This window comes from Asterias amurensis, chromosome 15 (assembly GCF_032118995.1).
Source record: "Asterias amurensis chromosome 15, ASM3211899v1".
Taxonomy (NCBI): Eukaryota; Metazoa; Echinodermata; class Asteroidea; order Forcipulatida; family Asteriidae; genus Asterias; species Asterias amurensis.
The window spans coordinates 12,753,281-12,778,394 of record NC_092662.1 but is presented as its reverse complement, the minus strand read 5'-3'; the positions used below and the strand labels follow the sequence as shown (position 1 = coordinate 12,778,394).

The window sequence follows — 25,114 nt, the reverse complement described above, 5'->3', positions numbered from 1 at the left end:
TGTAGCACTTCGTTGTTTGGTTTCGTGACTAAGTAGGTTAGTGCATCACACTCAACTTCTGATAATAATAATAATTTGGGAGGAATCATCCCTACTCTCATCTAAGAGCTGAATTGCGAAGGACCCGACTACAACGTGTTCAAGAAGCAAGCATGCAAGGGCGCCTTAGGCTGCTAGCCACATCACCCCATTATGACCATGGAGCACAGCCAAGATCGAAAGTGTTTGATTTTTCCCCCGAGGGAGGAAAACCGGATGGTCTGGAAACTCCTCGTGGCACAGCAGAAAACCAACACACAACTCAACTTGCATATGGCCCCGACCAGGAATCGAACAGGGTCACCTTGGTGAGAGGCGAGCGCTTTATGCACAAGCCAACCCTGCCACCCTGATGGCCAAGTCATTGGAGTGTTGGTTCATATTCCCAGTCATGACACTTGTGATCAAGACACTTTAATCATTAATTACTCAATTAACCCAAGTTGGAACCTGCCAGGGCTGAGTGAATTAGTTTTTTTTTTGAGATATGGCAAAGACTATAGGAGTACACTATTTTGTTCGGGTGCACGGACTTTACCCAAACCTAATAGTGCTGTAGCTGTAGCACTGCATCCACCGTACCTCAACATGGCTTCATAAGGCCATTGGTCACCATTGGCGAGGTCAAACAATGGACGTGTGTATGTACCACGCACAACTCTCAGCCAATGATATGTCTTCATTGACCTCAGTGAGGGCGCTGTTTGGGTCTTGTCGCATTAAGTGCATGGGGTCTATTTGGACTGCTCTGTTTAAGACAGCAAAGTTTAACCCTGTGTTATTTTGTTTCATTTTGAAGCTTGTGGTTGCGACATCAACGGTGCTCTACGGCAGGCCTGTGATGACCTCAGCGGGACGTGTGAATGCCACCAGAATGTGATAGGGAATAAGTGTGATGCTTGCATGCCGGAGCATTATGGTCTGTACACAGGTAAGAACAAGGGGTGGGGAGGGTGCCTCGCTACCATGGGCAGCGCGCCGTATCGCCCGCTAACTCTGCGTACGTCCCTAACCCCTGGAAGGGAAACTCTGATCCTTGTCTTTGATTGGCTATCATATACGCGCAAAATTTAAAACGCTGTGAGTTTTCACAAAGTTCTTTATGCTGAAACTCATGCCTATGTAAAGATGTTTGTATTCACTTTTCATTGCCTCTTCAAGCTGTAACTACAAACATCTTGCCCATCTGACTCTCCCTATAAACAACAGCACACTCCACCCATCAACTTCCATCCGGAATCTTGGTGTTGTCTTCGACAATACTATGTCGATGAGTGATCATGTCACATCAGTCTGCAAATCAGCTAACTACCACCTCCGAAATATTGGTAGAATCCGAAAGTACATTGACGCTGAAGCCTGTCACGCCGCTGTTAGGGCACTTGTACTCTCCAGATTGGACTACTGCAACTCTTTGTTATGTGGTCTCAAGCAATCTGATTTAAGCAAGTTACAAAAGATACAAAACAGAGCATCCCGTATCATCTTCTCCTACCCAAACCATGTCCCCACTTCACCACTGATCAAACAGCTGCACTGGCTCCCAGTAGAAAAACGAATAATGTTCAAATTGGCCTTAAACATGTTTAAGTGTATGTCTGGTACTTTTCCCACATACATTTCCAACTCATTAGAAACCAGGGCTACAAAGAGCAACTTACGTTCACAGGGCAACTTGTATATTCCTCGAACCACCAGAAAATCAGGAGTCAGAGCATTTTCAGTTGCAGGCCCTAGGATGTGGAATTCCCTTCCAAACTCAACCAAAAGTTCTAGCTCTGTTACCTTGTTCAAAAGGTCTCTGAAAACATTCATTTTCAATCAGTAAATCTCGCATGCTTGGCCTGCGGTTTTAGTCAAAGAGAGACCGGCTTTGCGCGGGACTTTCTTGGCTAAATGCTGCTAGCTTTGCCTAGTCGTGGTTTTCCTCATGGTTTTTGTTTGCACTCCCTTTTTTGTTTTTTCCTGTCATTCTCTGAGCGCTTTGTAACCTTAGGAAAAGGCGCTATATAAATGGTATTATTATTATTATTATTATTATTTTGTTGTCAAACACTGACCGCCAAGTTTTCTACAACTTTCCACGCAGCGCATCCAGCCTGTGCACAATTAAACGGCAGAATGGAGGCATGCAACCACAGAACTTATTTAAATAATCCATTTATTTGGATACTTTCAAGTCACACTTCCAGGGGGTTACGATTGAGCAATGTAGTCTGGGAGCGAAAGAAAATGGCACTGCGAGATTAGACACAACTGGGAACAAGATACGGGAAAGAGAGTGTGGGTGGTCGGAGGTGCTGGAGATGATGTCTGCTATAATTTAAACTACCACTGGAATAAATTACCCATGAGAGAGTGTCATGGTTTGTGCTGATTTCAAGAACCGACTAGCAAGAACCCAGGTTCCAGAAAAGGTGTGGGGCTCGATTCTGGATATATAGCCACACAAGGAGAAATTTAATGGGAATATTGGTTTAAGGAAAACATTTGTGTGAAATAAATGTGCCGTTGAAACAAGAGAAAACGTAATACTTTGTTTTCCTTTTCTATCAGGTACGGGGTGTGTCCCCTGCACCTGTTCATCCAATTACTCATTGGACAATGCATGCGCTGACTCTGGGCAATGTAACTGCAAGCCTGGTATAGGTGGACAAGACTGCACTGAGTGCGCCGCAGGGTAAGAAAGTCTCTAGCATTCAGTTTGAAAACAATCGTCACACAGCGCAGTCATGACATTCTTCCTGTTACACTCTTCTCATCAGTAACGTTAGATTCTATATTGGGCAAAGACAAAAGAATGGAGCAGGATTGAGTATAGTCTTATCACTTTGCCAAAATATATGAAAGTGAACAGACACACTCAACATGTGGCACTCTGGTGTCTTTGGCCAACACCATTTTATACAGAGGGGTGTCACATTCTAAAAGCTTTATATTCTGGGAGGGGCTCTACATTCCTACTTACTTGTAGCCCTCATAAAAATAAGCAAAATTGTTTTTAAGTAGCCTGCAAAGGCTATGAAAGCCTAAACCATGTAGGTGTGCCCTTGTTCTAAAACAAAACACCCTACTTTGACCAATAGAGCATAATTTTGTATGCAAAATATGGCATAACTCTGGATTGCAACAGATTTCTAACATGTACCAAATTAAAGCTGACGGAAAGACCTTTCCATTAATGTAACTACAAATTGATTTGTGTGACATTAGGGCCATTTTTGCAGAGCGGGTCACACATTTTGTATACTCTGCCAGTTTTTTGTTTTACAAATTAAGATTTTTAAGGATTTTTAACCTTATACCATGGGGGGATTTCACAAAGAGTTAAGACTAGTCTTATCTCGAGTTAGGAGTTACTCGTCCTAACTTAGGACTAGCCACACGTTTTGTATATCTCCTAGGACTAGTCCTAAGTTAGGACTAGTCCTAACTCTTTGTGAAATCGACCCCAGACCCATTAACATTGTCAGTTTTTTATTTCTCCCAGGTTTTACCAGATGACAACGGATGGTTGTACCTACTGTGACTGCAATGCAGTGGGGAGTACACAGTCTGGCTGTGACTCTAATGGAAACTGCTTGTGTCTTGAAGGGACTGTGGGGGATAAATGTGACGTCTGTGCCGAAGGTAGGGAAGTGATGGAAAGTGCGTTTGAAAGAAAGATCAATTTTAGCTTATCACTTTGTCATTATCACATGATATGTAGAGGTGGAGTGGATAAGAGCACTGGGGTCGGTTTCACAAAGAGTTAGGACTAGTCCTAACTTAGGACTAGTCCTAGGAGATATACAAATTGCATGGAGAGTCCTAAGTTAGGACGAGTAACTGGTCCTAACTCGAGATAAGACTAGTCCTAACTCTTTGTGAAATCCACTCCTGGACTCATGCCCTGGTGTTTTTGATCAGCTGTGTGTAGGTTAGAGTCCCTGTCGTGACACTTTTATCTTTAAGCATGACACTTATCCATTATTGCTTCATCCTTTGGATGGGACATAAAGCCGTTGGTCTCGTGTGTTGTGTAATGCACAGAAAAGAACCCAGTGCACTTACCGAGAAGGGGTTCACCCCAGTGTTCTTGATCGACAGCATATTGCGCCATTGGGCCACAGCACTTGTAAACCATTACATGATGACAAGGAAATAACAAAGTTCTCTGAAGAACTCACAAGTTGGATGTGTAGATTAAATAATTGCACGTTTGCGTGAGCGTCGCATTCCACTCGGTTGCAGGCTGTGTAAGGTTTTCTTCAATCATCAATTTGACTTTTCCCTAACTAGTCATCACTCTTGTTTCTTCCAGGTTTCTACGGCTTTGGGCCCTGGAGTGAGCGCGGATGCACCCAGTGCTACTGTTCGTCACACAGTACGCAGTGTACCAGTGCGTTGTCTTGGTTCAGGGGCCAGGTCGTCAGCAGCTGGTCCCTGCTGGACTTTGATGCGATAGCTCCACGGTGGACCGGTGTCAACGGAACCGATTACAGCGTGGACATAAATGAAGTCCCAATTTTTGACTTGTCCAATCCAAGGTAAAGAAGAATGACATCAAATATTCTTGAATTGCATCGTACCTGATCAATTTGTAACTTAATTCAGGGGCCAGACTTGTCACCAGAACTCGCACTCGGGAATTCATCACACCCATTCTTAAGGATTAACATTGGCTACCAATACGGGCTAGAATTAATTTTAATGTTTTGGTTCTGACTTATTAATGTATCCATGGTATTGCCCCTGTTTATCTCCAAAGCTTAGTTCAGGAGTACAAAACAACCAGGAATCTGCGATCTTCAAATAAATCCCTTCTAACCCCCCCAGTTATCAAAACCAAGCCGTACGGTTCCCCGCTCTTTCCAATATGCAGTAGTTCAGATATGGAACAGTCTTCCAGAGGTTGTCAAACAGGCTGAGACATCGGAACAATTCAAAACCTGGTTAAAAACATATCTGTTTACTTTGTACAATAATTGTTGATTTCGTTTTTACAGCGCATAGGGACCTCACGGTGATATGCGCTATATAAGAATGGTTTTATTATAATTATTATTATTAATAATTCCCATCTGAAATCCTGGCCCCATTTCATGTAGCTGATGAAGCACAACAAGAAGCCAAGCCTAGCAAACCTTTGTTTACTAGAATATGCCAAACTAGGATGTCACATGCACAATCTGGTGTTCTGCTCACACATGGTTTGCTTGTGCGTAAAGCGCTCGCCTCTCACTAAGGTGACCCTCGTTTGATACCCGGCCAGGGCCATTATGTGAGTTGAGTTGTGCGTTGGTTGTCTTCTGTGCTACGAGGGTTTTCCAGACCATCTGGTTATCCTCCCTCGGGAAAAATCAAACACTTTTGATCTCTGGCTGTGCTGTGCTCATAATGGGTTGAGGTGGCTGGCAGCTGAAGGCACCCTTGCATACCTGCTTCTTGAACACATTGTGTACGCGTCCTTCGCAATTCAGCTCTTAGCTGCGAGTAAGGATGATTAGCCTCCCAAATTATATAACTGGGTGGGGGGGGCGGGGGGGGGGGGGGGGAGTTGGGCAGGAGATGGTATGTTTATTGCCAGTTGGCCTTATTCGGCTGGGGTTGTAGTTTTGCCATTTTTAATACATGATCTCATGTGGTATCTTTTTACCCTATATGTACGGTACGGTATTGATTTTCTGTATTTAGCATCAGTCAGCCATGTTTTATCCGAACATTCATGTCGCTGGTTATTTTCTTTCCTTTACTAGACTTATCCTGGAGCTCAGCACTCCAAGCAACTCCACCGATTTCTTCTTTGTTTCTCCGGACATCTACCACGGCGACTTCCGCACCGCCTATGGACAGAACCTGTCTTTCACCCTAAGCCAGTCGTCAGACCAGGACCCCTCTGTAAATCCAGAGGGGGATGTCTTCATTGAGGGAATGTATGTAGATGAGTTATTGGTCGCATCCTTGCCGTTTGTACCGTATGCAGATGGCAACGAGACAGAATACAACGTGAGTACTTCATCTTGGCAACTTTGACACTTGCATGTATATATTGGAGTATCAACTCAGAGTATGTTCAGTATCAATGCCCCTTATTTTTTACCGTGCGAGGGCGCTATAAATACTATTTTTATCACTTCCGGGGGTACACTCGATACGCCCTGCACAAATTAATAGGCGTTCTGTGACTTTTGTTGCGCCGTAGTTTCAGTTTGCTTTAGAGGTGGATTATAACGGCTCCTTCAAAAGTCTTATTGTCTGTGATGGATTAGATGTCTGTGGTGGTAATGTGTTCCAATCTTTAATAACTGTTTTGGGTATGAATGAAGTGATTGAGAGCGCCCTCACACGATCAAAAATATGGCCCATTCAGAGTATTATGAGTTTGATGACCTAAATGCAAGCCTTAACCTGGCACTGGCAGATCACGACACTCATGTCCATGTGTGAGAGATCCACAATGTTTATTATAAGAAACTGGTTCCTTATTGGATAGATTGAAAGGTATTTTGTGTGTTTAAACAGACCTTCGTTTTTGAGGAGCTCGATCGTGCTTGTGCTCCTACTGGTCCTGTCTTCAGGTGTGCGATCGACAGCGCTCTTCCTCGATCATTACGATGGATTTTATTTATAACATAAAAGCAGAATACACGCCAGTCGTTGTAACTTTGCGTGCAACTATAAATAAAAGAAACATTGAATGCTAGAGGTCGCTTTGGAACGATGCACTAGCGTGATATTAAACGCCTTCTATTGGTAAAATCTACGTGAACCAGCAATAAACGCATTGAGACAAGACTCGACGTGTCACGTGGGAGTTTTAGCGCATTTCCAGGCGGCGCAAAAGCCTCGAGATTGAGCAGCGCAATTAACAGATTGCTAGCTTTACGAATTCGCAGCCGGGTACATTACTACATGTAGTACTACACGAACACCCACATGCTACTGTATACGTCGTCTGTGCAATACTAGAACTACTACTAGATCAACCATGGATCAACGACGTATTTTCTCGTAAGAAATTGTGTATTTTCTAATGCTTTATATCAAATGTGAAAACATAATAGAAAAAAGGAAACATTAAATATAAAACCTTAAAATCGTGCGTTTTTTTGTCACTCTGGAGTGGGATCGTGGATGTTTTATTTTATTTTGTCTGTAAATTTTATTTGTGTACGTCCGATCCAACCTCGCCATTTTAGTAATCATAAACTGAGTATGCTAGTCAAACAAATTGAGCTCCTGGACAATCTAAGAAGAGTGATTTTTTAGGAGCTCAAATTGAGCTCATGAGTATTCTCAGGAGAGCGATTAAAAAAGCTCCTTCTATTCCTATAAATGAAGGTCTGTTTAAAGGGAAAAGTGAAATCATACATGTAGCTCATTGTAAACAGACCTGGAAATGAGAACATTATGACCACACAAAAACCGTTTAGATGGAAAAAAAAAACATGTTTCTGGTTCACAGGAAGCACTCTTCTTCACAAGTTTCCTATTAAGGTTTCAAAGCTAAAATGGATATCATGTTTATTGGAGGAATAGGTTTTCCCACCTTGTGTTTCTGGTTCGAAGCAAGCATACTTGTGTACAGTTTCATTAGGCTTGCTACAGTGATTATTTATTTAGTTAGAGTAGAGACCTACCCTTATTTTTCTGAGCACACTTGTGTACAGGTTTCATCAGGCGTCCAAGCTGCAGTTAAAAAAAAATGAGGTTCGCTGGAAAAGTAATGCTCTACCATGATGTTTCTGCCTATTTTGTCCGGCATCATCAGAAGTATTGTGACAAGGAATATTAAAATTAATAGTGATAAATTAATGATGTTATTATTCTACAAAACAGTTGAAACTACATGAGAGCTACTGGCGTAAGGGTAGCCCACAAGGGGACCAGCCAACCGCTGAGTACGTTATGCAGGCGTTAACTGGTATCCAGTCCATCCGAATCAGAGCCAAGTACAACACGGTGAGTGAAACGTAGTTTATTTACAATATTTGTTTTTCGTTTTTAAAAAAAATCAAAACAAGTATCGAAGCATGTCCACAGAGCGCTGTGTACAAACCAATGCATAATGAGAAATATCAAGATTTGTCACTTCATGAAAATACTACGCTTAGAGATAGCTCATTTGGTATAAATGCAAATGTAACACACCCGTGCTTGAACCTGCGCTTTAGCGTTTCAAATTTTATTGATAAAGTGGCGTATAGAAATAGGTCACTTCCTGAAAATACAAAATGGCAAGTCTAGTGATATGTCATTCATACTGAATAGTATTATTCCAAAATCATTACGTATAGACGATGTGACCTCTGACGTCACACGAAAACCTTAACATGGTTCGCGCGCATACCGCCGGGCAAAACCTTTGTGTTTTGGCAGCTAGCTTGAAAGTGTACGCAATCTTACCATGACTACTCACTTCAGTGCCTGGCGAAACATGACGTATGGTGTTTTGTCAACAGAGGGTGGTTTGAATGTAAACATAGGTCACATCGTCTATAGTACGAGTGATTCACTGCCAAGAATCGTATAACCCTTGGGAATTTGCTTCCCCTCTTTTGGTACTGTCTGTTTGATCACCACTGATGTGTCTCCTCCACTCCCTTTGGTCTCAGGCGCTGGAGAATTAGGGTCAAAAGTCTTGCAGGGCGTGCAAGATAACTTTATCGCTCCGCCCTGCCAACCCGCGGGAGCCGCAGCGGCTAGGTCCTGAAACTTTCTGAAAATGTTATCAGTAATGAGTATTTATATAATTTGTAAAAAAAATGATTCATTTCTTTTCTTTTTTCACTATGAGAGACGACTTGCTTAATTTTGAAGCCAAGCTTATTGTTGCCATTTATATTGTTATCCTTCCAGGTACCAGGAGAGTCTGTGTTCTTACATAGTGTCATGTTGGACTACGCCACACAGGGTGACAGCGGTATCATGGAAGACACTGCAGACTTTGTGGAGAATTGCACTTGCCCACCACAGTACACGGTAAGTCAAGCAGTGAATAACCTTATGAAACATTGCAACCGTTGAGTATCACTCAATTACTCGATCGAGAAAAAACTCATACTCAAAATAAACCCTTACACAGATGTCACAGGAATTTTACTCGGGTGGCGTTCAAACCCAGAGAAAAACACACCATTTGTTCGTTACTCAATAACTTGGTTTAAAAAAAATATCATCGGGGAAACTCAATTAAACTTATAAAAAGTACTCAAAATTTGATCGATTGTTTATTACTCAACTACTCGATCAAGACAACTCGTATTCAAAACAAAATCTTTTCAATCGGTTTATGGTAACACCATGTGTGTATCTATACTTTGCTGAGTAGATTTTTGTTCTTTGGGAGTTTAGGTATTGCTTTTTATTCTACTGTTGCAGAGCAGAATTTCCGAATTTAAAGGAACACGTTGCCTTGCATCGGTCGAGTTGGTCTTTGAAAAGCATTTGTAACCGTTTGTTGTAAAATGTATATGGTTAGAAAGATACTGTAAAAGTAGAATACAATGATCTACACAAATATGCCTCAAAATGGCGACTTCCATAAATGGCCGACCTTGATGGTTCGCGTCGTAAAAGGAAAACCGTGCAGTTTCGAGTGATACTTGTGTGGATCATTATTTCTACTTTTAAAACATCTTTCTAACCATATGCATTTCATAACAAATGGTTTCAAACGTTTTTAAAAGACCAACTTGTCCGATCCAAGGCAACGTGTTCCTTTAAGAGACAAATTAGTTCCTGCTTTAATATCAATGTGATTAAACACTACCTCCGAGGAAGGTAGGAAATCGGCCGGGACTAGTTATTCCATTGCTGCCCCGGAGTAAGGTTTTTTTTGACTCAGGGATTTGGCTAGCTTCCTTCCTTCCACGGGGTTAGTAGTTAACAAACTCTGAAGTTTTAATTTGGCTGGTAACCTTATTCTGGTTCATATCGTTTTGCTGTGCTTGACTGCTTTTGGTCTTAAATGCACTGGGGTGGATTTCACAAAGAGTTAGAAGTAGTCATATCTCGAGTTAGGGAGAGTAACTCGTCCTAACTTAGGACTAGCTGTACGTTTTTGATGTCTCTTAGAGCTAGTCCTAAGTTAGGACTAGTCCTAACTCTTTGTGAAATCAACCCCTGGACACCTTTGGTAAAAGTCAAGGGCCAGTATTCTCACATGGTGTACTCCAACATATGCACAAAGTCACAATTCTGTGAAAATTCTCGCTCAATTTGGGCATCGAATTGGTGAAAAACACCCTTGTTGCACATGTTTGTGTGCTTTCAGATGCCTACAAATATATTTAAAAGACTTCAGGTCTCAAGCCTTTTAATAGTTGAGTTGGAAATTCCCATGTTCTCATAAACTACGTTACTTCAGAGGGAGTAGTTTCTCACAATTGTTTTATACTATCAACAGCTCTCCATTGCTTGTTACCAAGTATGTTTTTATGCTCACAACTTTTTCGAGTAATTACAAATGGTGGCCAGGGCCAAAATTCATAGAGCTGCTAAGCACAAAAATTTGCTTAGCATGACATTTTTTGCCTTAATAAAAACAGGATTACCAACCAAATTTCCACATGATTTTCAGGATAAGCTAAAAACAGCTGAATACCTGTAACAAGCAATATGCACACAAATGGAAATTTGGTTGATAGTCCTGTTTTTACCACAGGAAGAAATTTCATACTAAGCAAATTTGTGTGCTAAGCAGCTCCATGAAATTGGGCCCCAGTGCCTGTAAGCAGCTCTATGAAATTGTTCTATAAAAACTATCATTACCACCTCTCTAAATTTCTTTCGTTGACAGGGTTCTTTTTGTGAGCAGTGTGCCCCAGGGTATAGGAGATCATCCCTAGCTAGGGGTCCCTTCTCTGACTGTGTACCGTGTGACTGTAACGGCCATAGTGATCTCCCATGTGACTTAGACACCGGGGTATGCCAGGGCTGTAGCCATAACACCGGAGGGGACTTCTGCCAGCTGTGTCTGGACGGTTACCGTGGTGATGCCACCGGCGGAACACCAGGTATGCTCTTTGAAATTTAATAAAAAATCTCTTTTATTTAAAACTGCTTTATGCAACTTAAGTACATCTGACACTTGTAGGAATGTGGAAGTATAATAACATTTAATTTTAAACCATAGAATTGATATTGGTAAAAAAAAATGGCTACTGTTTCCTGGGTTGTATCATTACTTGGGTGTGATCCCTGGTTATACGGCAGCTAAACAGTTGTATTACTTATGTCAAAGATGTTGGCAAAAAAGGGAGACCGTCAACATAGACTAGATAGCTCAGTTGGTTGAACACCAGCAACTGACTCCAGACATTGTTGGTTCAAATCCTGCTGTAGTAATTTGTCCGTGTTCAAACCGAAATCATTGTTCTAATTATGGTAGTAATTGTGTGTTTTTTCTCCCATTGTTTAGGTGATTGTCAGCCATGTTTGTGCCCAGGGCCACCAGATAGTGTCAACTCTTTTGCTGCTGTCTGTGATGCGGTCGGGGTGTGCGCTAACTGCACAATCGGACACAGCGGGGACTCATGCGAGACATGCATCAACGGGTTCTACGGAGTACCAACTGACCCAATGGTAACAATTGGCGTTTGTTAATCCCAACACCCTTGGTGCTTAGTTTTAGCACTTTCCCTTGTTCCCTAGACTTCTTCAGTATAAATATTCAGCATGTGGCCAGTGTTATTGACTCGAGTTGCTGACTTGGACTCAAGTCTGACTCGAGTTGCCAATTTCATTGACTTGCGACTTGACTTGAATTCAGGGATATTTACTTGAGACCTTCCTTTAGTGACTTTCGCCAAAAATTATTTGAGAGTTGAGAATTTTATTGCATAAATTTGATTTTGCGATAATGCAGTTATTGTCTTAAATAAATGTACCCATGTCTGAACTGATTGTAAATGAGAAAAGGGAATGGTGAGGATAAAGCCTTCGCAAGGATTGGAGTTGTGTTGTAATGGTATGCGCTGAGCAACATTTACATTTATTTGTATACAACAATAAGTAAAAAAAGTCTGCTTACCAGGGTCAAATTTACTGCTTCAGCAGAGAGTATTGCTAAATAGTTTTTTTGCTAAGCAAATCTGAGCAGGATGTCAATCACAAATTGAACATGTGACAACGTGTTTTGGCTGACAAACTTATTCTGAAATAGGGCCCAGGTGTTGTTCACTGTTTGCTCTACAAGTTTTGTCTAAGTTTTTTTCAGTTTTTCATAAGCACTGTTTTGTAATCCTCCACTAATTGCCTGTTCATTTGTGTTTTTGTTCATGACCCAGGCCAATGGCGGGCAATGCGTGCCATGTTTCTGCAACCTGAGCCCACCCGAGTGTGACACCATCACCGGACAGTGTCTTGCCTGCCAGGGAAATACCACCGGACAAACGTGTGATGTTTGTGACTTTGGCTCTTGGGGAATGATAGACAACTGCCAAGGTAGGTGCATAGCGAGGGATACTTTTTAAAGAACATGAGAACTGAAAAATCATCCCCATCCACCTCAACATGGTCTCATGTTACTGTCACTCACTTTACATTGGTCACTTATGTTACTTTGGTTACGCATATTGTAGTGGTTACTCATGTTACTTTGGTAACTCATATTGTAGTGGTTACTCATGTTACATTGGTCACTCATGTTACTTTGGTTACTCATATTGTAGTGGTTACTCATGTTACATTGGTCACTCATGTTACTTTGGTTACACATATTGTAGTGGTTACTCATGTTACTTTGGTTACACATATTGTAGTGGTTACTCATGTTACTTTGGTAACTCATATTGTAGTGGTTACTCATGTTACTTTGGTAACTCATATTGTAGTGGTTACTCATGTTACTTTGGTTACTCATATTGTTGTGGTTACTTGTGTTACATTGGTTACTCATGTTACTTTGGTCACTCATATTGTAGTGGTTACTCATGTTACTTTGGTAACTCATATTGTAGTGGTTACTCATGTTACTTTGGTGACTCATATTGTTGTGGTTACTTGTGTTACATTGGTTACTCATGTTACTTTGGTCACTCATATTGTAGTGGTTACTCATATGTTACTTTGGTAACTCATATTGTAGTGGTTACTCATGTTACATTGGTCACTCATGTTACTTTGGTTACTCATCTTGTTGTGGTTACTTGTGTTACATTGGTTTCTCATTTTACAATGGTTTATTCATGTTTAATGGGTTACTAATGTTACAATGGTTGCTCAAGTTCAGTTGGTCTCTCACATTACAATGTCACTCATGTTACATTGGTTATTATTTTACATTGGTTTCTCAAGGTAAATTGGCTTCTATTTTATATTGGTTTCAAAAGTTACATTGGTTTACTATTTAACCAGTTACTTGGGTCCTATTTTTGGTTATACTTGGTTCATTGGTTACAATATACATTAGTTAATCATGTTACAAAGTACTTATTTTACATCATGTTACATTGGTTACTCATGTTTCATCTTCATCTTCACCCTCGTTATAGAATGTCTGTGCGATTCCATGGGTAGCTATGGAAACTGCAGTCAGACTACCGGCGTGTGCGATTGCTATCCTAATGTTATCGGGGACCAGTGTGCGGAGTGCGCCATGAACACCTGGGGTATCGCCAGCGGGTCTGGATGTACCTTATGTGACTGCCATCCAGTGGGGACCGTTAATCAACAGACACGCTGTGATTTGGTAAGTCCATGGCCCAAATACTGCTTAACAAATGTCTTTGCTAAGCAACAAATGAGTGGGGCACCAGTTGCAACAATGTAAACTTCATGGGATGTTGGCTGGTAATCTGTTTTTTCTCAGCAGGTTTTTATGCTTACAGGTTTTATGAAATTTGGCCCAGGAATCGAATTTGGAAGGGAAATCTACAAGACTACAATTTCGGTTTATTCTTTTAAAAAAAACTATTCTGATGACGACCAAGGGTCGAACTCCAGGAAAATATACACAGAATGCACAATTTTAAAAAGATGATCAAATTCCAGTTACATGTTTTTAACATGTTTATAAACAAGGTCCTATTTGAACAAGCACACAACTAAGGTGTGTAAGGAATTTTAAAAACCTGTCTTGCATTTCTATTTCCTCTCAGGTCACAGGTCAGTGTGAATGCAAGCCACGGGTCACAGGTCAAAAATGTGACCAATGCGCACAGGGCTACTGGAACATCGATCAAGAATGTATACGTAAGTGTTCTACTATCTTGTACAATTTAAAATGGCTATTTATATCTAAGGAGGAGGCACTAGGGGGGGGCGGGGTCTTAGAGTGGGGAAGGGGTGGCTCCTCTCCCTGCGGGCTCCTCTCTGGTTACGCCACTGCAGAGTTTAGAAATAGCAAAATTCCCTAATAAATTTGTTTGGCTGATCCCAATTGGTCAGCATAATCCCATTTGGTCACCACAATCCCATTTGGTCACTGTCCCATTTGGTCTCCATAACCCAATTTGGTCACCACGACCCCATTTGGTCCCCATGACCCCATTTGGTCACCATAATCCTATTTTGTCACCACAATCCCAATAGGTCACTGTCCCATTTGGTCACTATGACCCAATTTGGTCTCCATGACCCCATTTGGTCACCATGACCCCATTTGGTCACCATGACCCCATTTGGTCACCATGACCCCATTTGGTCACCATGACCCCATTTGGTCCCCATGACCCCATTTGGTCACTGTCCCATTTGGTCACCATGACCCAATTTGGTCACCACAATCCCATTTGGTCACTGTCCCATATGGTCACCATAATCCCATTTGGTCACCATAATCCTATTTGGTCAACACCATCCCATTTAGTCACAGTGATAACCATAATCAGGCCATTTCTTCTTTGTGTCCATCTAGCTTGTGAGTGCAGCCTTGAAGGCACTGCTCCTTCCACCTGTAATGCCTTGGACGGTAGATGTACCTGTGACCTTGTGACCGGTCAGTGCGGCTGTAAGGTCCCGACCATAGCTGGACGGACGTGTGATCGGTGTGGCCGCGTTGAAGAAGGTAAAATGCTGCAAAATCTTAGATTGCTGTGTAACTGTTTTTCTTATCAATGCACAAAGTCTTTACTCCCGTATTTCTTGAAGTGTAATAATAACAATAATAATAAGAATAATAACCAACCCTTCTTTTATAGCCTATATCACCAAGAGGTCCCTATGCGCTGTGAAGGGAAATCAACAAGTGTACAAAGTAAATAGATATATTTTCAGCCGGGTTTTGAATTGTTCTGTATACTCAGCCAGAAAACGGCTTCAAATCAAGTTGTCACAACTCTCTTAATAGACCTTATGCACATGACGTCATTTAGGAAGGGCTCCCTCACCTAGAGGTCAAAAGGACGTTGTTCTTTGGCCAATCTTTTGCGCAGCGCATACAAATCTGTGTGTTACGATCTGTGTGTCATCGGTTTACCTCTAAGACGGTGACTGGATGACGTCTATGCATAAGGTCTTTACACAGCTCTCGACTAGATACAAAACTGAATCTAACAATGACTCTTTGTCTTTTGTTCTCTTCCCATTGTCTTCTCTTCATCCATTGTTCACATCTTTCTGTGTGTCACCTCTATTGTCTTAACAACCAACCCCATTGTTAGATGGGTCGGAAATAGTTTCTGAAGTTTTTGTCGGTGAGTATAAACTAACACTCTCTTTTAAAAAAAGTTTTCGTCTGTGTTTGTTTAAGACCTTTTTAAAGACCTTTTTATGGTATGTTTTTCATCAAATCTGTAATGAGTTTAGTTTCGGTTTGATTTGAGATAAGACAAATTTACAATAACGGGATTTGAACCAACAACCTCTGGCCCATCATGCCTACCAACTGAGCTATGTTGAGGTGATTCCCTAGCTGCTGCTTCCACGGTTGTATCATAAACTCGAGTGTGATCCCTGGCTACACCGCAGTTAGAGGTTGTGTGGCTTCTGACAGGCATCTCCCGAACAGGGTGTTGACAAAATGGGGAGACTTGGGTTATGTGGCTCAGTTGGTAGAGCTTCGGCACGTTGGGCCAGAGGTCGTTGGTTCAATTTTTGTTTGTACACACCCACATTTTTGAACATTTACCCAGTCAGTTTACCCGTCAGATTTGCAATTTATGGAAAGGTCTCAACCCTCTCAAGCTAATTGAATTAACTTGATGAAATTCTATATAACCTTCAATGAAATAATAGATGTTAAATTTGCATCGGGGATAACGAATATTAATTTTAGTTTTTACCCATATACACTGATGTGTGTAAGCACTGTATACTCAGTACTTTCCCGAGTCCTGTGAAAAAATATCACAGGCATGTTACTTGTGTGGGATTCGAACCCACGACCCTTGGAGGTCTAGAGCAATGTCTATACCAACTAGACTACCGAGGTTGCCCGGTAACTAGAGGCAGTTCGAATCCTATGTTTTGGCAGCGAGTACCGCAACGATATAATAGATGTTAAATTTGCATCGGGGATAAAGAACTTACATCAATTTTGATCACTTGATTAAAAACTCTCAGACAGATCTTATTATATGAAAGCTCACATGTTTTGATGGTCAGCCTACCATTGCTTCAAAGATGAAACAAAGTTGCGATTTTCTTCAAATTGAAATAACATCTGGCGAAACGATTTCAATGGATACTTGGGAATAATTAAGCCAATCTCTTAAAAGTTAATTTGTAGTAACTTTTCAAATGATACCTACCTATATTAGTTGTATGATGTCTTTTTTGCCAGGTTCTTTCCCGAACTGTGAGCCTTGCCCCGAGTGCTTCCAAAACTGGCGCAAAGCTTTCCAAGACATGGCAGACGTATTTACTCAACAGCAAATGACTCTGGAAGGTAAGGTCCAATGGGTGACATTGGAACACTAGGGGTCCGTTTTCGCGGCTGTAACCAAAAACTATTTCACACTAAGCCACCTGACTATTGGCCTGTGATTGACCAATGTCTATAATCAACCAAAACAGTTAATGGTTATGACCACCAAAATGCACCATAGGTGGTAGCAGAAAGTTATATTTTTGAGGAAAGTTTCATTATAATAGATGTTAAATTTGGTTTTTACCCATACACCGATGTGTGTTAGCACTGTATAGACGATGTGACCTCTGACGTCACACGAAAACCATAACATGATTCGCGCGCATAACGCCGGGCAAAACCTTTGTGTTTTGGCAGCCAGCTAGAAAGTGTATGCAATCTTACTGTGACTGCGCAACTCAGTGCCCGGCGAAACATGATGTATAGAGTGTTTTGTCAACAGAGGGCGGTTTGAATGTAAACATAGGTCACATCGTCTATACTCAGTACTTCCCCGAGTCCTGTGAAAAAAAATAACACAGGCATATTACTCGGGTGGGATTCGAAACCACGACCCTTGCAATTCTAGAGCAGTTTCATTGTTTAGGAAAGTTCCTGTGTTTATGAAAGTTCCACTTGAACTCATACTCAAAATAAAAGCGTAACAAAATTGGGGGGGGGGGGTTGTTATTGAGTTATCCCTGATTCTAAATCTTTGTCATTTCGTTTATTATGGTATTTGTCATGTTGAAGGCAAGTCTGAGATTTCAGCATACCATGGTCGATTATCGGCAGTGACTTGAGGCCAAGGCTTGGCAGAGAAACAGTGAAAAATATTTTCTCCAAAGAGAACAACAATTATTGATGCATTTTATAAAAATGTTTTGTTGTCTTTCATGGTTTTATTGTAGCAACAATATTCACAAAAGAACATTATTCCAGAAATACTCAAAAAATTATACCGCAAAAAAAGAAAAAAAATCTGTAACATTATGGACATCACAAATAAAATATTTTCAGTGTTGTATCAAAAATAATATTTGTTTTCTATTATCTCTTTTAGCGTTATTGGCAAACTACGATGGCATGACTGCTATGGAAGTAGACACTATGCTCAACTTCATCAGGAGAAACTTAACCAGTGCTGAACAAGCCATAGAGCTGGGTACCAGGGAAGTTGTTGATCTGGAAGATGTAGAGGCAGGCTACAGGCAGGTTGGTTACCAGTGTTGTGTGTGTGTCATTTTTTGGGGATAGTATGTGTATGTCAATGATTTATCAGATGTATGATTTCTAAAGATTTGTTTCTGATTTGTGGATTTTCTTAAAGCCTCCTTCAGCTTTAAAGTTTTCTTGAAAGAAGTAAAAGCAGTCACCGAATGGAGAACAAAATAGTCCACATTGTGTCCAAACCTGTAGATAAGATTCGCATCTGGTGATACACAGAGTGTGTCAACCTCCTTAATTGAAACGATTGCGAGACTCTGGGTCTAAAACAGCTCAAAACCTTTGAAAAAGAGCATGTGTTTAAGAACGATAGTCAATCGCTCGGCAGAATCCAATTTAATTTTGAGCGTCTTTGTGCATCCCTGTTTAGATTTCAATGGAGATTGCAAATTTCACTGCTTTAGTGGCAGCCATAGAAGCCAAGCAGGCGGTGCTGGCGACCAGTACAGACCAAGTAACTTCCTTCAGCGGGAACGTCATCGTGGGGGACAACACGGTCAGGAACGCAGCCCAGCTTGGAGGGGAACTATCCGCTTTGGTGACTTCCCTGATGAGCCAGTTTCAGCTGGCGAATGGAACATGGTTCACTATCCAAGGTAAGTAAAAACCGGGCCCATATTCATGGCTCTGCTTCATCATTTCATCATTTAGCGGTCGCAACCAAGATTCCATGCACAACGTCCACGATTCCAGCCTCCGTATCTCTACCGATCACATCGATGTAGTTGAGTGGTGGAGGTGCTCTATTAGGGCACGGCAGTCTCCAATATAACATGTCAGGTATGACCTGGTCTTTAACACAAAAGCAGTGAGCTGCAAAGCGGACTCTGCGTTGAGCAACAGTAGTAGAGATTGGTGGAATGTCTCCGTAGATCTGTTCTTTGGTCTTGTGCTCTGCTATGAGATGTTCTGTACCCTCATAAGAAGCCTGGTATATGTGCCGTCAAGGGGATCTTAAATTTTAAAAAGTGATTCACATCAGTGATTCCGTAAGCAAAGAATCTGCGTTTGTAAAATCAGGGAATTCTGTGCTCATGTCAAGCTTATTTCATGGGTTAACAGGGAATTTTGGCTTGTGGGCACATGTACTCCACGTTACTAGGCATTCTATGCTTACACAGCTAGCGCAGACATTTGGCACTTGCACGTAAGTTGAGAATATTGATAAGCGCAGAGTTTGGTGGTAAGCAGAGCCATGAAATTGGCCTCTGGTGCTTGTGAATTATAATTATTATTCTGGTTTACATTATGTGAATCACTTTTTAAAATTGTTATTATGAAATATTTTTTATGGGAGATCGCCTAACATCACAAGGCCACAGCTGGCCACTTCAAGGTGAGGGATATAATCCCAAATTAACTGTCACCAGGGGCATGTTGCCACCTACTCTTGGGGCTGAAACCCCCTTCACAGTCCGTAAGGATGTAAGCATGGGTATCATCCACTAGGAGCCTTGACACTACTTTTCCAACTTTTTATTAATTTTGTTATTATTTATGACAAATAAAGAAATATAACTTTGGTTTTAACCTTACATAGGATTCAAACTGCCTCTAGTTACCGGGCTTTCTCGGTTGTCTATTGCTAAGACACTGCTTTAGAATTGCAAAGTTCTTGGGTTTGAATCCTACTTGGGTATCATGGCTGTGATATTTTTCACAGAGCTCGGGAAAGTACTGAGTCACCGTCTGGCCTATTTCACTCCACTGCAGGAGGAAAGCCTCTGCACCAATTCTCCATCTCACTCTATCCTGCGCTGTCTGTTGCCAAGCAATGCATGTACTAAGTTCATCTCTCCATCTTCAGTTTTGTGGCCCTCTTTTTCTTGTCCAGTTTCTTAGAGTCCAGTTGGTTGTTTTGCATGCCCACCTGTTGTCGTGCCTCATTGCTAGGTGACCTGCCGCCGATTTCACCAAACTCTTCCTAACTTAAGATTAATCTTAGGACTTAGGACGAGTCCCAGCCTTGCACTGTAACATGCAAACCTTAAGATTAATCCTAAGTTAGTTTGCTAACACTTCTTTAATTTAATCGCCTTAATTATATCCTGCATAAGTGCTGAGTATACAGTGCTAACATACATCGATGTAAGGTCAAAACCAAACTTAATGTGAAAATTTATATTAAATGTTCTGAATCTCTAGAATTGAATGCTGCGATTGAGGCTTCTTATCAACACGTCCAGCAACTCATCAGGGATGTTGATGGCCTTCTTCAGGATATTGAGCGGTCGGCAATGGAACGCCAGAGCGCCGAAACAATCCTGAACGACAACTCCCGCGACGCTGAGTATACGACGAACGCAGAGCGGCTCGCTGCGATCAAAATTATCCAAGCAGATTACCCGGTAGCGTCAACATTCCAGGATGTGCAGGTTGCCCAGACAGTGGCTCAGGGAGCTAATGTTACAGCAGAGGTAACCTTGGCTGGGGTTGAGGCGGTGCAGAGGCAGGCTAGTGCCCAGGCTTATCAGAGTGAAGTGGCTAGGTATAATACTACGAACGCTGAGACGGCAGGGAGTATGGCTCAGTCAGCTGCAATGACCTACAAGGTGAATTTTACGAGAATAATAATAACAGTAGCTTCTTATATAGCGCACATATCCGTCACTCTGTGGCGCTTTAACATACAGTATTTTCCTGCAAGGTATGCGGGACTACGTTTGAATTATGAGACCTACTCCTTTTTACAAAGATTCAGTTTATGGTTAACATAGCACCATGTAATGATTTACAATGTGCTGTGGCGCAATATGCAGCCAATCAAACCAGGAACACCGGGGCAAACCCTCTTTTCGATAAGTGCACTAATTTATTTTACGTGCAGACAACTCGGCTAGTAGAGGGCCAGCATGTTAATATGACGATGACGTTTGTTGGTGCAAATCCTGCTCTTGTACATTTTTCTTTTTCAACCCCTAAAATAATTATATTTTACCCAGTCAGTTTCCCTTGTTTTATATTGTTGGGAGCATGGTTGGCTTGTGCTTGGTTGGCGTGTTCATAAAGCGCTCGCCTCTCACCAAGTGACCCTGGTTCAATACCCGGCCAGTTGAGTTGAGTTCTCTGCTGTGCCATGAGGGTTTTCCAGACCATTCGGTTTCCCCTCCTCAGGAAAAATCAAACACTTTCGATCTCTGGCTGTGCTCCGTGGTCATACTGGTTTGATGTGTCTGGCTGCCAAAGGCACCCTTGCATGCCTGCTTCTCGAACACGGTGTAGCCACGTCCTTCGCAATTCAGCTCTTAGCTGCGAGTAAGGATGATTAGCCTCCCAAATTATTATAATAACTCCCTGTTTTTTTTGCCTTGAAGGATGTTGCGTTATCCACCAAAGCCAATATGACCAGTTACTACATCCAGGTCCTAGACACCTACACAGCTCTACAGGAGGCCGAGTCCCGTACTATCAACGCCAGAGATATTGCGTTTGCCGTCCAGGGCATGACGGTCCGACCCTCCTCCGAGATACAAACGCTCGTAGAGCTCATCAACGCTGCTTCACTGAGTGACACGGACGTGGAGAATCTACGAGTGGAGTCCATGAATAAATTGACAAGGGCAGAGCAGACCAAGAGGACGGCCGGAGAGGCACAGTAAGTTTATTTTATTCATTTGTTTATTTATTTATTGTGCTATCCTACAGGGTAGAAACCTGGGCAACAACTAAGAAATTTGAAATGAAACTTATAAAGTCACAGAAAGAGCAAGGAGAGGATTGTGGTAGGAATTCAAATAAAGGACAGAGTCGGAATGAGGACTTACTAAACAAACAAAAAGCATACTGATCGAGACACGTACGTCTGAAGACGATCTGAGCATACTGATTGAGACGTCAACCTCCGTTTTTTTAAGAACCAACACTACTCAAAAGAGATCTTCACATGGTGGTACCACAAACCTCACCTAGTTATGCTTCCACCATGTAATGTTTCAAATCCTACTTATTTTATAATTGACAAGAACCCAGTACTATTTGTTTGGTATTTCCTCTTTTATAGAATGGAAGCTGAAACAGCCGGAGCTCAGGTGCAGAACTTGGAGTATGACCTGACAGAAGCGACCAGAGTGAGGGAAGAGACTTCTCAGAGACTTCAGGAAATTGATGGCAACATCACCGCCATCACTACAACAGCAAGTCAGGTAGGCTCCGGGTTCATTAAATAAAGGCACAGGGGTGGATTTCACAAAGGTAGTCCTAACTTAGGACTAGTCCTAGGCAATGCTAAGAGATAGGACCAGTCCTAAGTTAGGATGAGTTTACTGGTCCTAACTTAGGACCAGTCCTATCTCTTAGCATTGCCTAGGACTAGTCCTAAGTTAGGACTACCTTTGTGAAATCCACCCCTGGACATCTTTGGTCACCTTTGTTCTGCCAGCAAAGACACCCTTGTTATCCCCAATGTTGCCACCAAAGCGTATGGTCAACGTAGTTTTCAGTTTGCTGCACCTCATTTAAGGAACAATCTCCCTCTACACATCAAACAAGCTACCACGATCTCAAGTTTCAAGACTCTTCTCAAAACATTTCTGCTCCATTCATCGTATACATAAGTATTTTTTTGTTCCTCTGAGCACTTTGAGACTTTCTTTTGGAGGTGTTAGGCGCTATAGAAATGCAGTTGTTATTATTCTTATTAATATTATTATTATTATTATTATCATCAAAGACCTGCCGTCGATTTCACAAAACTCTTCCTAACTTAAGACTAGTCTTAGGACTTAGGACGAGTCCCAACCCTGCACTGTAGCATGCAGACCTTAAGATTAATCCTAAGTTAGGACGAGTTACTCGTCCTAACTCGAGTCCTAACTCTTTGTGAAATCTATGGCAGGATTCTCACTTGGTGTATTCCAACATATACATAAAATAACAAACCTGTGAAAATTCAAACTCATTTGGTCGTCGAAGTTGCAAGATAATAATAGAAGAAAAAACATCCTTGTTTACACGAAGTTGTGTGCTTTTCAGATGCTTGATTTCGAGAATCAAATTCAAATTTTTTAGTGGAAAATGACTTCTTTTTCGAAAACGACATTACTTCAGAGGGAGCCGTTTCTCACAATGTTTTATACTATCAACAGCTTTCCGTTGATCATTGACTAGTACCAGTGATTACCCACTGCCAAAACATAGGATTCGAACTGCCTCTTGCTACCAGGCAACCTCGGTAGTCTAGTTGGTAAGACACTGCTCTAGAATTGCAAGGGTCGTGGGTTCGAATCCCACCCGAGTTACATGCCTGTGATATTTTTTCACAGGACTCGGGAAAGTACTGAGTATATAGTGCTAACACACATCGGTGTATGGGTAAAAAGCAAAATTAATACTAACAGTGATTGCCAATAGTGTCCAATGCCTTGAATCTAATCAACAGATCAATAAAATAACAAATATTGAACTCTTCCTTTAAAAAAATTACTTGGTAAATGGAAATGGTTAAGTCGAATTAAACATAATAATATTGGTTCTTGATTGGTAGGTCCAAGCACAAGCTCAGGAGGGTTACACCAGTGGTCAGCAGACGTCATCTTCCATTATGAGTATACTACAAGGAGTCAGGAATACAGAACAGTGCTTCAGTGCTAAGAGGAATCAGGCTGAAGATGCTGCTAATAGGGCTGGATCAGCCTTCGGTCAAGCCTCAACGGCCCAACAGGTGAGTGGTCAAGCCAGTCAGTGGTCAAGCCAGTCAGTGGTCAAGCCAGTCAGTGGTCAAGCCAGTCAGTGGTCAAGCCAGTCAGTTGTCAAGCCAGTCAGTGGTCAAGGCAGTCAGTTGTCAAGCCAGTCAGTTGTCAAGCCAGTCAGTAGTCAAGGCAGTCAGTTGTCAAGCCAGTCAGTGGTAAAGCCAGTCAGTGGTCAAGCCAGTCAGTTGACATCTGACTGGCAGCCAGATCAAAGATAATGACGAAATACATGGTAGGTAGACCTGCTGCTACCCAGGTTTTATCGTGAACTTGGGTGTGATCCCTGGCTTCATGGCAGTTAATGGTTATATGGCTTCTGACTGGCAGCCAGATCAAAGATATTGACAAAATGGGGAGACCTGCCGCTACCCAGGTTTTATCATGAACTTTGATGTGATCCCTGGCTACATGGCAGTTAATGGTTATATGGTTTCCGACTAGCACCCCCAAACAAACATATTGACAAAATAGGGAGACAGCCAACATAGAGCTAGATGGCTCAGTTTGTGGAGCACCTTGCACCTTATTTCAGAAGTTGTTGTTTCAAATCCCACTCTAGTAAAAAATATTCTGTGTTCAGGCCCAAATTATTGAAAAACTTACCCAGTCAGTTTCCCTTGTAGTTTATTATTACTTGATGGTTAAAATAACTTGGTGTATTTCAACATATGCATAAAACAACAAACCTGTGAAAATTTGAACTCAATTGGTTGCGAAGTTGCGAGAGAATAATGGAAGAAAAAAACACCCTTGTACAAGTTGAGTGCTTTCAAATGCCTTAAGTTCGAGACCTCAGCTCAGGTCTCGAAAATTTCTTCTTTCTCAAAAACTACGTTACTTAAGAGGACACCGTTTCCCACAATGCTTTTTACTATCAACAGCTCTCCATTGCTCGTAACCAAATAAGTTTTTATGCTAACAATTATTTTGGGTAATTACCAACAGTGTCCAGTGCCTTTAGCAGAGCTTTCCCGTAATGGTTTTATATATCTCCATGTGTAGGTGTTTGACAGCATTTCTCAGGACGATGAAACCACCGATATGCTACTGGCTGCAGCCAAGGTACAATCCTCAGCAGATGCGACGGCAGTCCAGACATCATCTGACAATGCAAATCAGTTACGAGATGACATCAACTACGTGCAGCAAATTGCAGATCTAGATGGTGAGTTTCTCTATAGAATCAACAAGTTTACTTTACTTAATTTCGCATGAGTATCTATTTTTGGGTGTGATCCCCGGCTACACGGCAGTTAACGACTGTATGGCTTCTGACTGGCACCCCCCTAACAAAGATACTGACACCCAATATGGCTAGATAACTCTGTTGGTAGAGTTGGTTCAAATCCTGTTCCAGTCAATTTTTCTTTGTTCAACCCCAAATTAT

General features: G+C 41.7%; 1 protein-coding gene across 4 annotated transcripts in view; it reads left to right on the top strand.

The window, feature by feature from the left end:
• The window catches only part of LOC139947838 (laminin subunit alpha-1-like), a 54,177-nt gene that overhangs the window by 25,681 nt on the left and 3,382 nt on the right, over positions 1–25,114 (top strand). For all 4 annotated transcript variants that reach the window (XM_071945636.1, XM_071945635.1, XM_071945637.1 and 1 more), the window contains 22 exons: positions 839–970; positions 2,596–2,719; positions 3,530–3,669; positions 4,343–4,568; positions 5,778–6,027; positions 7,861–7,983; positions 8,881–9,003; positions 10,823–11,039; positions 11,444–11,607; positions 12,312–12,468; positions 13,518–13,714; positions 14,124–14,217; positions 14,882–15,031; positions 15,627–15,659; positions 16,748–16,852; positions 17,877–18,028; positions 18,411–18,636; positions 20,186–20,592; positions 21,355–21,635; positions 22,041–22,182; positions 23,523–23,699; positions 24,730–24,892. In XM_071945636.1, coding sequence (XP_071801737.1) covers positions 839–970; positions 2,596–2,719; positions 3,530–3,669; positions 4,343–4,568; positions 5,778–6,027; positions 7,861–7,983; positions 8,881–9,003; positions 10,823–11,039; positions 11,444–11,607; positions 12,312–12,468; positions 13,518–13,714; positions 14,124–14,217; positions 14,882–15,031; positions 15,627–15,659; positions 16,748–16,852; positions 17,877–18,028; positions 18,411–18,636; positions 20,186–20,592; positions 21,355–21,635; positions 22,041–22,182; positions 23,523–23,699; positions 24,730–24,892 — 3,783 coding nt within the window. The remainder of the gene's footprint in view (positions 1–838; positions 971–2,595; positions 2,720–3,529; positions 3,670–4,342; positions 4,569–5,777; positions 6,028–7,860; positions 7,984–8,880; positions 9,004–10,822; positions 11,040–11,443; positions 11,608–12,311; positions 12,469–13,517; positions 13,715–14,123; positions 14,218–14,881; positions 15,032–15,626; positions 15,660–16,747; positions 16,853–17,876; positions 18,029–18,410; positions 18,637–20,185; positions 20,593–21,354; positions 21,636–22,040; positions 22,183–23,522; positions 23,700–24,729; positions 24,893–25,114) is intronic.